The following is a 15,594-nucleotide window of genomic DNA, read 5'->3' as shown; positions in this document are numbered from 1 at the left end:
GGACGGTACGACCGGCCGTGCGAGCCCCCCAGCGAGCGCCACGCCTGCGCCTGGCAGCGGCCGAGGGACAGTGGGACAGGGGGACAGTGGCACGCGGGTCCCCAGCCCGGCCCACGACCATGGCACCGCTCTGCTCCTCTCTCAGGGCTGCGGCAGGACGGAAAGCCACGGCAGGGGAGGAGAGGGCCCGGGTGGCCTCGGCCCGGGTGGCCTTTGCCTTGGTGGCCTCTGCTGGGAGGCGACACCACCGGCCACGGCTCGCGCTGCGGGTCTCCGTCCGTGGGTGCTGCTTGTTTGCAGCCTTATCGAGCATAATTCATTTTTTATTCCACTGCAGCCCAACTAGGGCAGGTCTGCAGGGTGCAGCCCTGAAGGCAGATTCCTGGGCAATTCCATTCGGTTCTGTGGCTCCGCTGTGGCCTTTGCTCGGGGCCAGGCCAGAGAGCCCAGGACAGCACCGCCGAGTGGAAGAAAGTAGTTCTTCACAGGAGGTTGGGTTCTGAGACGGGGCCAAACCCTCTTAGCCTCATGGCGGAGCTTAATGGGACACGGCGTGATGGCTTCCAGACCCCCTCCCTGAACGGTGCCGCCTTGGCGCCCAGCCTCATGTGCCCCTCAGGGCAGGAGGCCCAAGATGGTGCCACAGGACTCTAACACGGGCTTGCCTGGAAGCCCCGGGGCCTGTCTGGTCCTCAGCAAGTCCACCTGGAAGCCTGTCTCCTCCTTCTGGGGCCCTGCGTGACCGGGTCCTCCCTCCTGCCATCCTGCATCAGAGTCAGGCCAGTGATCCCCACACAAGGCCCCAGTGGGGACGTTGTCTTGGCACTTCCTTCTGGAAGAGAACAAAGCTTGAGCTGGTCGAGGGAACTCAGCAGGTGTCTGGAGGACGGAGCAGAGCCCCTCGGGAAGGCTGAGCTGGCCCGGGACAGACCTGAGACACCAGCAATTGGCCAGAAGAGACATGCTGCTGCACGATAAGAGCCCCACAGACAGACCTACGTCTGGCGTGTCATCCCGTGTGTCTCTGAGGCACCGGGTAGACCTGTCCCCCTGAAGCTAGAGTGGTGGCCTGGAACCTCCTGTCTGCGATCTTTGGGCAGGCCATGCAGCCTAGCTTGGCCACCGTGCATCGAGGGACACATACTCCAGGAGGCCCTGAAATGCCAGGAAGATTGGGCGCGCTAGTCGAAAACCATCTTGGTGGCAAGCACAGCTGCTGGCACCAAGAAAGGGCTGGGCTTTTGGGGACGGCCTTTGTGTTCCTGATTTAACTTTTACCAACAGTGAAATGCACGCCTCTAAGATCTTGCTCTCCTGGGTTTCTTCCTTCCAAACTGTTGACTGTTTCTCCTGCCCTTCAGGGTGCTCCCTGACTCGGGTTTCTCCACAGCCTTCCCCTCCTCTCCCGGCTCACTCTGCTCTCTCTCTGCAGACCTCCCCTCACCCCCAGTGCTGCCCCTGACATGCCAGTGTGCCCCCAAAAGCCTCTCTGTGAGCTCTGGACACACAGACCTCAGAGGCCAGCCTCCATTGGGTACTTCAAATTTGGCAGGTCCAAACTCAACCCCATGATACCCCCAGCTCACCTCTAACTCCTTCTCCATTTCCTTAGGAGGCAGCTCTAACTCATTAGCTCCTTATGCACATCCTTCCATGGCTCCCTGTTGCCCTGAGGATAACGTCCAGAACTAACGAAGCACTCAGTCTGGCTGCACAGCCATCTCCAGCTTCTGTTCCCATCCTTCCCCACGTGCAGGGCTCCCTGGTATTCCACTGGTGGTGGTGGTCATGGTGGTGGGTTACTTGGCAAAATATGTGGGGACTCTTCAGGCCTTTCATGCTCTGATTAGAGTCCAGTGGTTCTTAACATCCTTTCTTGCAACATAAGGACACAGAAACAGCCTTCAGCCCTGCCAAGAGCACCAGGTCACACCGAACTCCCCAAAGGCCCCAGGCTCTTGTGCCCTCTGCCTCTGCAGCTTCCTCCGCCTGGGCCTGGCAGGCCTGCCCCAGCTTCTTCATCTGGCTCACCCCGACATAGCCATAGAACTCACCTGCATCCCCTCCGTAAACACGGCCTGGGTCTGTTGTGCCTTTATATGGTGCTGTACCCTGACAGCTGCAACTGTGTGGGGCATTTGCCACTCGGGGCAGGAACTGACCCCTTGCCATTGTGTGAGCTCCTTAAGAACAGGGTCTAGGCCCACAGAAGACCCTGAAAGTGGGCCCCAGGGTTTTCAGGGATCCCCTCTGCCCCCCATCAACTAAGGCAAGTCAGCCTGCTTCTTTCTGCAGGAGCTCTCCAAGCTGGGTCTGGGGATTGACATGGAGGTGGAGTTGTGGATTCTTCAGCTGCCTGTGGCTTACAGGGAGGCAAAGCAGAGGGTCACCAGAATCTGGGAAGATCTTCAACCGCAATGACAGCCAGAGAGGCAGCAGGTCGGGAGGCTGATGAGGTGGTGGCATGCAGAGCCTGTGAACTCCCAGGACTCCGATTCTAAGGCTGATGGCTGAATTCCACCCTCCCCCCATGTCAGACCAATGCAAGGTCCCAGCCGATTTTGTGAGGTTCTGGGTCTGTTTGTAAAAGTTTAAGCTGAAGTATGCCAGTCTTAACAGAAAATCTGGAGAGAGACATAGAGACACAGCGAGAGAAGAAATGGAAGTATCCCCAGAAAGGACTCAAAGTTTTCATTTAAGAGGTTGGGTTAGGTCCTATGTATGCTCATTCTAAGCCAGGTTGGTTGTGAGGTGGAATGTGAGGCAAGGACCTCCTGGGCCCAGGACAGCAATTGGGAGGGTGGCCCACTAGGAGACAGCATATTTTCATAGCACCAGCCTATTTTATCTGAACATACTCTATTTAAAAAACAGTACAAGGGCCAGCCCGTGGCTCACTTGGGAGAATGTGGTGCTAATAACACCAAGGCTACGAGTTCAGATTCCTGTATAGGGATGGCGGGTCAGCTCACTTGGGAGAGCGTGGTGCTGACAACACCAAGTCAAGGGTTAAGATCCCCTTACCGGTCATTTAAAAAAAAAAATGGTACAAACACCTCCCCCACCCCCCAAAACCAAAAAACAAAGACCAGATGATGAGTTTAATAAAACGTATACCACTAAGCCATTAAGAAAATGCCTCAAATGTTTTGATAAATATGCACCAGGAAGAATAACTGGCTCAAATAAATTATAACAAGATTTTATTGGACTAGTACTAACTTCCTTTATTAAAGTTTCATTTAAAAAAAAGTATGATTCCAGCAAAACTTTAAGCTTCTCCTGTGGTACTTTTAGACACTAGCTTGCCACCTGCCACCACTCCCACCCGCTCAAGATAAAAGAATACACTAACTTGTAAGCATATTTTAAAATATTAAAGTATTTAAATGCAAGTACAAGGTGGGTTTCTATTCAGCTAAAAGAACCCAGCTGCCTTTCCTTCCAGCAATTCTAATTAGGAGACATAGGCAAGGGATCTTGGGTTTCCTGGTAGATTTGATGTTTGAGATGTTTTGCATCCTGTAGCCAGACTCTCCCACAGCTTCTGTTCCTTTGGTGGCCAGAGCAAGCCTCGGTTTCCTGTGATCTATCCATTGTGTGTTCACACAGCTCGCCATGCATGTGGGTGTGGATGCCTCCACCAAGGCGGTCTTTCTGGAACAATGTGGCAAGAATCGAGGCTACTGGGACACCGACATCCAGGGCTTCTGGCCAGAGGGTGGCATGTGCCTACCTGGTGGCCCGGAAGTGATCGTATCAAGCGTCAGCGTGAAGGCTGTGTGCAAGCGCGTCGCCATCGAGGATGTCGAGGTGGCCTTTTCCCAAGATGTGGGCAGGTATGTTCTGTGGGTGTGGCAGCACTGAGCAGGTAGGGGACAAAGAATGGCCTTCAGTGTCCCCTCTCTCCCCTTAAGAGGCCATCCTGTAACATCCATCTGGCAACGTGGTCACGCGGAGCAACCCCCGAGTTGCCCCTCTTTGCCATCCTGCAGACCAGCACGGTTGCTTACACCCCCTCCCCCCACCCCAAACACAGCCTTTGGTGCGTTGATGTAGGAGAAAAGATGGGAAGGAAAGTTTTGAGAGCCACTAACATTTTGTGGATGCTTGTTTTTATTTTGGGGGGAGCAAAGTTGTGAGTTAACTATGCTGATTTAGCCCCAGATAAAGATTAACTTACCTTTGTTTCTCTAAACTCCAACCCCCAGTAAGCAGTTTCTCCTCCCCCCAAGGAATGAATAAACGACTGACTCAATGAATGAGAGGATTCACTGTGCTAAAGGTGTTTTGGACTAGTTGGTTGAAAATGTGGTCCCTTTCTGTCTTGGCCACTTGCTGGTTATGAGACCATGAGACCAACAGCCAATCTCTCTCTAACTCATTTTCAGAACCATGTTCTTTTTGAGGCAGAAGAACAAAACTCCCCGGGTGGATGCTTTGTGGATGTTGCACTGCCACTTCTGCTTACATTTCACCGAAGTTAGAGGCTGGTCTAAGAAGTAACATGGCATTTTTGTGGTTGCAGATACGTCTGTGATTACACTTGCTACCTGTCTCTGCATCACGGAAATGGGTGCGCTGCACTCATCCATGTCCCTCAAATATCGCATTGGCTCCCGGCCAGCCTGCTAGGAAAAGCCTTGCAAGTCATCATCCAGGAAATGCTGGAGGAGAGTGGGAAAGCCCAAACTCAAAGCCTGGTTTGCAGAAAACTCAACCACAGTGATTCCAGCCAAAGGGAACCAATTGGGGGATTGCTCCTTTAGGGAAAATTAAATGTTTTAATCCTGTGTGTGAGTTCAACTGTGCTTTGAGAGGCTTTAAAAAAAATTGCTTATAAACAGTTTATGCAGAGGAAAAAAATTCTGAGTTAGCCCAACAAAATCACAAAGGGTCGTTTTATTGTCAGAAGAAGGACACTCTGAAAGGCAGACATTTCACAAAGGATTAACTAGCTTCAGTTATGGTTTTTATGACAATATAGTGAAATCCTAGTAATTTTTTTTTCTTCTAAAAGACTACCCAGAGGATCTGTGTGATCTTGCTCGATTGCTGGGAACACAGATCTGTTTTGCCCATGGAAACACAGGTGTACCGCTCCCAGTACCCCATTCCTGGCCTCCAAGCTTCTGCATCCAGGTCCTGTGAGCAGCTTCTGAGCCACTGAGTCTCCAGTGTTTGGTTTCTCTATGGTTTTTACTCTCTTGCTACTAATTTTAACAATTTTTAAGTGTTCAGTTCAGTGGCATTTAGTACATTTACATTGTTGTACAACCATCGCCACGATCCATCTCCAGAGCTTTCTCATGATCCGAAACTGAAACTCTGTACCCATCAAACAATAACTATATATTCTCGCCCCACCTGCCTCAGCCCTTGGCAACTACACTATACTCTTCATCTCTATGAATTTGATTGCTCTAGGTATCTAATTTAAATGGAAGCATACAGTATTTGTCCTTTTGTCTTATTTCACTTAGCATAATGTCCTTAAACTTCATCCATGTTGTAGCATTTGTTGGGATTTTATTCTTTTTTAAGGCTGAATAATATCCCATTGTATGTATCTACCACATTTTGTTTATCCATTCAGCTGTAGATAGACACTTAGGTTGCCTTTGGCTATTGTGAAAAATTGCTGCTATGAACAGTGGAGTGCAAATATCCGTTTAAGTCCCTGATTTCAATTCTGTGTGTATATACCTAGAGGTGAATTGCTGGATCAAATGGTAATTCCGTTTAACTTTTTCAGGAACCGCCATAGTGTTTTTTTCCACAGACAGTGGCTGCTCCATTTCACATTCCCACCAGTAGTGTTTAGTCTTAAAGCACAGGTTAATAGCTGAGCTTAGCTTCTTTTCATGGTTAATATTATCCCTAACTTTTAAAAACAGAATCTCCCTTGTGTTTCTTTTGTTCTGCTTTTACAACATCACACTGGGTCCTGTGCCAAGCTGCTCACATCAAAGTTCTACTTATTCAGTGTTTTCTGGGAGCAACTTTCCACTGGGAGCAACTTTCCACTGGGCCCCCCGTTAGTAACATTCTTTTTTTTTTTTTTTGTGGAAGTGAGTGAAGGTAGCTAAGCTCTGGGAAATTTCTTGTTATGCACATGTGCTCACAACTACCATTTTCCACTTAAACAAATCATAGTCAATGCTGATTCATTCACTGTTAAGAAAAAGCATTTGCAGCTTAATATTGAAGAAATGGGACAAACTTGCCTGTTTGGCCACTAGCTGTCCAGCACACTTCTACATTTGGAACAGACTTTACAGGACCCCCTTTGCAAATATACCTAGATCATTTGACATAAAACAGAGCAAAGTCACTCTGTGGCTGATCAAAGCCAGCAGGTGGGGTGGGATGGCGCTGGCCCACACACGTAGGTCCAGCTGCATGGTTGTTAATATGAAAATCCTTCTGCACTTCTGGGCAAACAGCTGCTGCCCAGAGCCCTCAACCCCCATCATTCCAACCCCCTGTCCCAGGACCCAGGCAAGCAGCAGGTCTTCAGGTCCAGGCTCCAGTGTATTTCAGATTGCTTGGCACCATGCCATACACACCTTTTAAACTTGTAAATATTATCCAGTTGGAAGGCACAGAGCTTCCCTTTGATGAACTTTCCACCATTTTCCCGTCTGTGGCCTCTGCAGTTCTCCAGGGAAAACCCTGGAGGGCCCATTCACATCCCGGCCCATGTGAATGGCCTGGCATCTCGTTGATACACACTGGGGCTGTTTAGTTGTGGCAGTCGGAATAGTTTGACAATCACATCATACAAGGCTGAATCCTGAAGAGCCAGGGCCATTGTGGGCATGTCTCTGTTTGTTCATCTATAAAACAGTAATAAAAACTCTTCTTTTGCAGGGTGATTGTGAACTTCTGATGAGAAAATGGATATGGAAGTCCTCCACAGAACACTAAATACACACCTGAGTATGGACTCGTAGCTGGACCTGGGATGGAGGGAAAAACAGAAATAGCCCTCCTGGTTTGTAGTCTTAAGAAGTCACTGCTGCTTCTGGCGGCGCAGGCCAAGTGCAGAGTGCACCTCGGCAACCAGCAAGTGCAGCATCAACCATGCAGGAAAGGGGGAGGGCCACGCTGGACATCCTAGCCCTGGAAATGAGACCTCCTCCAGCTGTCAGTCACCTAGTAGTGAAGGTCCCCTGAGCACTGGGCACTCAGGACAATGGTGAGCAAAAACCCTGGGGCAACACCAGGCTTGAGAGTCCTCTCCTTAAAGTGTTTTGCTTTTAGTTCCAAATACTTGTGAGACTCACTAGGTCTTAGACCATGAGAGTTATATTCACTGCCTCCACCTTGCTATTTAGCTCTTTGTCTAATGGCCTGATTTTGTTACTGGAGAATAATTTCCATGATCAGAGTTGAGTGAAATGACCAGCTTTTCCTCCTGATGTTGTGTTCATGTCTATGGCCTGATTGTAGAACATTTATAGCTTATTCCCTCTTCCTACTGTAACCATTTCCCCATGACAAAGCTAATGTCGAGACCTCATGTGTGGCTCACTTGGTTCTCGCCGGCACTCTGAGGCAGGCACGTGAGCTATGAAGTACCAAGGACATGGAAATGTGAAGAATTCTAAGTCCTCTGCCTCAGAGTCACATAGATCAAACCTGTCTCAGCCTGACTTTTGTCAGTAAAAGGTACAGAAAAAAATCTACAAATCAGTCAAAAATGAAGTACAGACTTCTGTATTTTATGTATTCAAATTTTTCTTCCAGCTGATTTAATGGAATGAGAAACAGAATAGCTTCCCTGTCTTCTCCAGTAATTTGCATACTGAGAAGGTTCAGCTGTCAGAAATCAGGCAGTGCCCTCGCGCAGAACACTTCCAAGCGACATGTGTGAACACACATGCCACACGGAGCTTTGCTTCCCTGCCACAGAAGTGTGACGATGCTTCCAGAAGTGTGGGAAACAAAATCAGAGGCAAAAACGTGCATACAGAATTCTTTTATTTAACTTAAACCATGTAGTACTTTAACTACTAGAAAAAAGCAGAGTAAGAGAAACTAAAATTGCCTTAGCTTCGGCAATTCAAAATAGACAAAGTTTTTTTTTTTTCATAATGTAAAGAATCCAGAGTGTATCTCAATAACAGGAATAAATTCTTACAACAGAATATACAAAAACATTTTGAAAATTTTTCATCTACTGATTTTTTTTATATAAACAGAATTTTTTTTTTAGGAATAATTTATACACAGAAAGTTATTTTGTGTAACAAATTGGCCATGTTATTACCATTTTTTTTTTACTTTTAAAAAAAACGTTTTAAAACAAAACTCAGAAAATGCACTATTTGCAATGCTTCCATTCCATTGCGCCTTCTAGTTTGATCTTTTCTATCCCAGAGGTAGACAAACTCTGGCAAACCTCTCACCTCAACCTCACTGACTTAGAAAGCAGACAGGTGTTTTCACCAGGCATCTGCTCCACCTGTGGATGTGTCGGCAATGCCAAACACCCAAATGAAGAGCTGAAAACAAAAACCAAATTGTTTCTGGACCTTTCTCCTATGTAGTGTGAAAATTCCAAATGTTTCCAAAGATGGGTATTTTGTAGAGTTGTATAGACATGGCCAATAATCCATTGGGAGCTAGAGGAAATGGAGTCAAAGAACAACAACAAAATTGCGTTATAGTTTTTATTGAATAGAATCTGTTCTGTATTGGGAAAGTGTATCTTCAGTATTCTGCCTTAACTAAAAATAAAGGGTCTTTTCCTTGTTCTAACAAAGCATTAATCATGATATGAGGCATGTTAGCAAATGGCCTGTGTGCCCCAGAATGATCACCTTTCATGTGACCAATCTGTGTGCTGCGATCACTGTGAAACATAAGCTGTGTGTGCAGTCAAGTCTTCCCAGCTCGATGGCACTGCATGACAGTGACAACGACCGGACCAACCAAAGCAGATGCTGAACAGGGCCCTGCGCCGCTGGGCTGCAATGCTTCTGCTGTTTCAATGACCAATGAGGTTCTTTCCAGCTGTGAAAGTAGCTACACTCCAAAGGAAATAACCAGTAAAAGATGATCCCCTTCCCAACCAGAGGGTTCTGGAAGACCAAGATATCGAAGATACAGAACTACTTTTTAAATCATCATCATTCCTTTATAAACTAGGGCACAAAGCATGGGGGAAAAGAGGATGAGCCATGGCATGGCTTAGGGAAAAATCCTTTTTTGGCATATTGTAAAGCTAGCTAGTAAACAGGTGTCCTAAAATAAAAATGGATCACAAACACACATTTGCACACACAGAGAAAAAAAGTGCCTTTAAATTATTTTCGGCAATTACAAACTACAAACATTTTATAAAATTATTCTGTTCTTACAAAAATGCAATGAAACATTTAATTAGTTCTTGTAAACCAGATCTTCGTCAACTGACTACCCGTAATCTACTGGACTCAGGAGCCCTATTGAAAATGCTAATGAATGACTAATTAAAACAATGTTTACCAGAAAGATGCGGACACACACGTGGACATATAAATGAGTGATTATCATTATCTTGCATTAACAAAATAAAACTCTAAAGTCATGCCCCAGAACTGACAAGTCAACTGAGGAGTGCGATATAGTTCGAGATCTTCAACAACGTGACTGAACTCTTAGATAAGTTTCTAGAGTAGGATGTTAGGTTTGTTTGCTGAAACCAAATGCCCACGGATGACTGTCGAGCCTTCATGTGGTCTGATACCTTCAGAAACCATCAAGTTCAAAACACGGCCTACGCGTCTTCAAGCCCCACCCCCTTCCACCTGCAGGTCTTCTCTTTGTGTCGCTGTCCTTGTCACAGTGCTTTCCTGCTGCCTGGTCATTCCACTAGTCACCTAAGTTGGAGGCCAAAAACCAAAACCTCCAGCCTGTCCAAGCTCTGTATCTTCAGCATCTCTGGCAACAGAGGTTCAGTTTAATAACATCCTCTCTTAAGGTTCTCATTTGTACCACCAACTACTCCAAAGTGGAATAAGAAAGTTCAGCTTTCATCACTGGTTCTTAAGAAGTGGATCTCTGGGCCATGTCTCCCAACACTGCTTAGCCCAGGAAATGAAAAGACAGGTGACAAACATTAATAGTAACATTAACAAAAGAACAAACCCCAAACCTTAAATGCATTACTGGGACTGCTGGAGTGGGTCAAGGCATACCATCAAGTGCTACTGTCACCTGGAGGATGCCTATGTTTGGGAAAGGAGTTGTCTTCAGCACTGTCTGGCAGCCCTGGGAGGACCCAGCAGTGACGGCTGAGGACCTTGGACGAGCATCCTAGTCTGCTCACCCACCTGAGCCCAGTGTGACTTTGCCACAACAGCCACCTGCCAACACAGGGGGGCTGCTGAGAGAGGCTTTGGTGGAACAAACTGGTCTAGTTTGATAGCATACTTGGCTCGTAGATCTGTCATCCCAACCCAAACACGCCACTCCGTACCAAGCATTTTCCACTTGGTAGCTCACAATAACGTCTCTCCTAGTTTGCAAAGCCACTTTTCCTACCATTGAAAGGTGGTTTGAGTCTTAAGAAACAGGCTGTAAGGAGAGGCCCGTGTTGGCCACAAACACCGTCTTCTATCTTCCAAGGAGGAAGCTCACTCCAACTGCATGTCAAACGTCACGACATCCCATAATGGAGACGGGTGATGGTCTGGGCCTCACACAGCTTAAGTTCAACATCTCCAGAACACCCCAGTTCCTGCTGCCTCAGGGAAGGGCTGTGTGTGAGAATGTCTTAATGCTCACATCAGCTCAGTGATGTGCCTCAGTGGTTCACGTTACTTCAAGCAATGCGAGCTGCTGTCAGGAGATTGCAAGGAAAATGCCACAACTCAGCTTGATAAGATTATTTGGAACATAACGAAAGAGAAAAATCAAGAAGAGGTGGGTAAATCAGCATAAAATTAGACTAGAACTGTGGATAGATGATGCCTTGGTAGAGTTGAGGTGGGTGGGTTGGTCCAGTATAAAGACTGCACCCTCACACAAGCAAAATTTTCTTTTATTAAGTGTTTCTGAAGCATTTGTTATGATGGGCACTACACTGTTAGTGTTTTCTTTCTAAAGAAAAACCACCTACGTAAAACAAAAGAAAACGACACCAACGACTCAGACAGTTTAACCAGCTGAATGATCTGTAGAAATCCAGTTGTGGAAACCGGTAAGTATGTGCAAAAGAGAGGAGAGGCCATTATTCCAAGGGGTCATCTATAACCTGGAAGAAGAAAACCCTGATCAAAAGGTCCCTGGGGATGTGGGAGAGAAGGGCAGTATTCTTGCAGGAGGGCAAAGGCTTCCGAGCTTAACTGCAGTACTGTGACTGTAAAGGAGCTGTCCACACTTGGGGAAAACCACCCGCCACGCTTCTCAGCTAAAATCACAGTGCCTGTGCAAGCAGCTGCTGGAAGCAGGCAGCGCCGTCCACCCTGTGAGCAGCAGGACGGGAGGCCGCGGGGGAGGCTCGAGCCCACCACTGGCCTTGCCAGCCCAAGGTGTGGCGGGTTTGTTTGTCCCTGGGGAGGAGGAGAGGGGGGCAATGTGGAAAGAGTAGTCTGGAGAGGAGGGGACAATGCTCCCATGGACAGTCTATCTCAGGTGGGCTGATGCTTCGGCAAGCTCTTCATTCTGAGAAGGCCAGGTGGCCCAAGCTTTCTTTCAGATGGCTGCCACCGCAGCAGCAGCAGTGACAGCGGCCTGTCCCTGCCTTGGCACAGGCCTTGTGCCAGGCTGCAAGAGGAACAGTCCAAGGAGTAAAACACCACACACATTCACACGTGGGTGTTGCACAGAGACACTGTCTGCCATCCTCTGCACCTTGCTGTCCTCACAACCTAGGGAACATCTGCTCTCTTAGTGAAGAAATGTGTTAGTCATTCAATCTGCATAAAGTAGCTGGTTCCAAAGACCACCAGCCAGGATCAGCCAGCTGGCCCCCTGCTGTGCTCGCGTGCCCTCCTTGGCCTCAAGGGGCTGCTGGGCTGGGAGGTAAACATACTAACGCCTTGCGACTTTTTAGGAAAGTAAGTTAGGGGAAAAAAACAAAAGCAACACGAAGTGAGACATCTCAGAAAAGGCAAGCTGTTTGAAATGAGCGGAAAGGGAGTTAGTGTTGCTTTGACCCCGGAATACAGCCTGGCCTCTCCCGGCGTCACCTGGGTGTGTGGCCTGTGGCGTGGATGAGGTTACCAGTATCAATGGCCTATTGTCGGATGCTGAGAAATGTGAGATGTATTGTTTTTCTATATACACACACAAAAAATAAGAACGAGGTAGATAAATGCTTGAAAGGAAAAAAAAAAAAACTGTCCCGTCTTACGCCCACACAAAAACCCTTTCCTTAGTATTTAAATTCATAATGGGGCTTCTCTACAGTGACTGAAACTGATATCACAAAATAAATTAAAGGAAAACTCCTACATATAAAACCTTTTGCTTTCTTTCTTTTTTTTAAAGGGAAAACACTACGGGACAGAGGCTAGAGAAAATAGTGAGACAAACTACCGACAAGCAAAAAAGCACTCTACACTTTCTGTTCTGTGTTTAATCTCCAGTCAGAACTAGCAATTGTCATCAGATTTTACCTTTGTTCTCACTCATCATTTAAACATTTCCACCCCAGAAGCACCTTCTGTGCTGTCGTCACTCTGGTGAGAAGTGCTAAAAACTAAACTAAACAAGACCCCCGGGCCCCAAGGACTTGGAATCCTGGCCGAGGAGAAGCCTGCCAGCCCAGGGCTCTGGTCCCCTGGGAGTGAGCACGGGGCTCTGGGTGTCTGCCCTGCCCTGACCTGGCACTCTGGCCAGCAGACCTGGCAGTGGGCTTGTATCACCCTTGAGGATGCTGCCCCTGGGCTCCCGGGTCCCACTCCCTGCCAGCGCACAGGTGGTCCCTTGGGCTGTTCTGGTTCTAAAGACAGGTAGGGTGGTCTGGTGAGGGTGGTGGTGGAAGGCCACAGAGGGGCCTGCTGGACCACGCTCTGCTGCTCCCTTGGACTCAGCAGCTGTTTTTCATGGGATGAAAGGAATAAATATCCATTTTAAAAAAAGCAATCCAAATGCCTAGTGTCTGCAGTTAAAACTGCTGTTGTACCCAAGAATTAAAAATATATATATATATATATATGTGTGTGTATCACAACCAAAACAAAGACAAGAGAGAGAAGGTGAGGCCTTTCAACAATGGTGAATATAAACACTGAACAAGGATGTGCGAAATATTTAACCTTTTCTTTTTTCTGACCTGAGTTTGTATCATGTCTTGCACTGTAACAGACTCCAGTGCTGTGGGAGCACGGCTGAGGGGAGGGGCGTGGCCGGCCTTCCTCCTGCCTCGGTCCCTCACCAGCCTTGTGCCCACAGAGCCTATGTGTTAGACAACAACTAGTGGGGCCACTGGGAGCAGGGAGGGGAGGATGTATTTATCAAAAGGCATCAAACAGTTCATGGAAAATTATGTTATATAAGTATCAATTACTGGGAAAAGAGGACGAAAGTCACGCACTCTAGTACAAAGCATAAGAAGTTTCTTGGAGTGAGCAAAGAGGAAGAAGGATAGACCTGAAAGTTTTCATAGATTAAATCCACAAAGATAAAGAAAAAAAATAGCAGCTTTTTTTTTTCTTTCTGTACAGACGTATAGATGAATATCTGAACTGTAAAAAAGTTATAAAAGTGACATTAAAGACAATGTGTATGCAAATGTTTCATGGTCTAACATAGAACTGTAAGACCCATGAAGAAGTCCTAGAAACAGAGAAAATGTCAACAAAGCTTAGAATGCTTGAATCCATTTACTGCTTTTCTTCTTACTGTTGTGGTATGATATCTGAATTTCTTTCTTTGCAAACCTGCTGCATAAGCAGTTGGGCTGAGTCCCTGCAAACCCCTTCCCATGTGTGTCCTTGGGGGTCGGGAGGGGCACTGGGCTGGGGAGAGGAGACTGCCGTGTGGACCACCTAGACTCAAAGCCTGTCTTTCGGGCTCTTTCAGGGCTTGCTTTCTCCCAAATTCTTGGGGCTACAGGGTAGGGGTCGGAAATTGGGGCAGGGAAGCCAGTCCAGCTCCTCCCATCTTCAGTGAAAGTCCCATTGTGTCCAGCTCCCCCAAATAATTACCTAGTCAAAAGCAATGAGACCTGTGTGAATGGGGACTTGAAAAGAACACCAGGGGACAGCTGGGTGGAGAGCATCACCAACATGTCTCTTAACTGGAATAACGATACCATGCTCAACCCATGCCTTGGGACGTGAGAAAACCAGTGCAGGGGTTGTAAGGGAGAAAGTTCAGGATTTTGGCAAAATTTGGCAGCGTTAAAATGGTAACAACCTTGAATGAATGATGGCCCTTTTTAAATTTCATACATCCCTAAAAAGGTTAAAGATACAGTTAAAAAAATTCCATCTCAATGTGTTTTTTTTTTTTTTCCTTTATAAAGACCTGTGGTGTCAGGAAGGTGTGTACAGGGGGTCGTGGGGGCACAGGGACAGCCATTTCCTCAATCTGATAAAAAGGGCTTCCTGGCTGGGCTTGCGGCAAACATTTTTTTTTTTTTTCCCCCATTATGAAGCAGAAAGAGAGAGAAAGGAGATGGAAAGAGAGGTGTTGGGGAAGAGAGGAGAGAAAGAGACAGGGAGAGATTGAGGAGACTTGATTATCGAGTGTTCTGTTGCTATTAAGTGTTGTCATTAAGGTTCTTAAAGGCCGTCAGTTAAGGGTTTGGGCAGGGAAATAAAAAGCTGCTTGCATACTGAAAAAAGGAACATCCCAAATGTGTCTACTGCAGAGAAGCCGTCTCCCGCGGGCAGCAATGGCAGTTCTGAAGATGCACTGAGGTACAGGAGGCTTGTGAACAGATTGTGAAACTTTCTCTCCCCCCACCCCACCGCCGGTGTGCACACACGTTACTGTTTGCATGGGATCTGGGAGCCGAGGATCAGCAGGTTGAAGACTGGGGCAGCGGCAAGGCCCTCTCATTCTTGCGGCCCCCGTTCATGTGTGCGTAAGGCCGTCTCTCATCGAAGCTGGCACGCAGGACCAGCATCCTAGGGCCCGGGCCGTTCTCGGCCTTGTGTCCTGCGTGTCTGTCAGGCAGCGGCAGGGAGGCCGAGGAGGCTGAAGGGTCCAGGGGGACGCTCTCCATGTTCTCCGGCTCCAGGTCCAGCTCCTCTGGCTCGGGTGGCTTGTTCTCGTCGCTGTAGTAGAAGGAGACCTCCTGAAAGCTGGGTTCCATCTCATCTTTGATGCTGCTTATGATCTCCAAGAAGGCAGGCCTCATCTTGGGGTTGAACTGCCAGCACATGCGCATCAGCTCAAATCTGGGGTAAAGACAGACAGAAGATGGACCAGGTAGCCTCATGTCCACGGCTGTGGTTCCCACCTCCATGCCTACGGTGAGTCTCTGGCTTTCTATCCAGAGGATGCAAGTAGCTTCAGCTCTCTTGTCTTAACTCCCACCATTCCATTTACTTTACCCTGAACCCAGGACCTACCACGGTACAAAGCCCAACCTCTCCTTTCCTGAGATGGGCAAATCTAGGTTCACACAGTTATAGGCATTATTTTTTT

The 15,594-nt window shown here is 47.6% G+C and overlaps 2 protein-coding genes across 3 annotated transcripts in view; one reads left to right on the top strand and one right to left on the bottom strand.

Annotated features, from left to right (window-relative positions):
* The first annotated feature begins 528 nt into the window (after positions 1–528).
* PGPEP1L (pyroglutamyl-peptidase I-like) lies at positions 529–4,779 on the top strand. Its single transcript, XM_008578594.1, is given in 6 exon segments — positions 529–608; positions 1,980–2,067; positions 2,296–2,439; positions 3,613–3,839; positions 4,529–4,676; positions 4,678–4,779. Coding segments are annotated over 6 exon segments (789 nt in total).
* Positions 4,780–7,969: 3,190 nt separating this feature from the next.
* The window catches only part of IGF1R (insulin-like growth factor 1 receptor), a 284,737-nt gene continuing 277,112 nt past the window's right edge, over positions 7,970–15,594 (bottom strand). For both annotated transcript variants that reach the window (XM_008578554.1, XM_008578546.1), the window contains exon 21: positions 7,970–15,344. In XM_008578554.1, coding sequence (XP_008576776.1) covers positions 14,963–15,344 — 382 coding nt within the window. In that variant the 3' untranslated portion in view covers positions 7,970–14,962. The remainder of the gene's footprint in view (positions 15,345–15,594) is intronic.

Source organism: Galeopterus variegatus, unplaced genomic scaffold (genome assembly GCF_000696425.1).
Source record: "Galeopterus variegatus unplaced genomic scaffold, G_variegatus-3.0.2 Scaffold75, whole genome shotgun sequence".
Taxonomy (NCBI): domain Eukaryota; kingdom Metazoa; phylum Chordata; class Mammalia; order Dermoptera; family Cynocephalidae; genus Galeopterus; species Galeopterus variegatus.
Note: the sequence above shows the minus strand (reverse complement) of the source record. Positions and strands in the feature narration are given on the sequence as shown.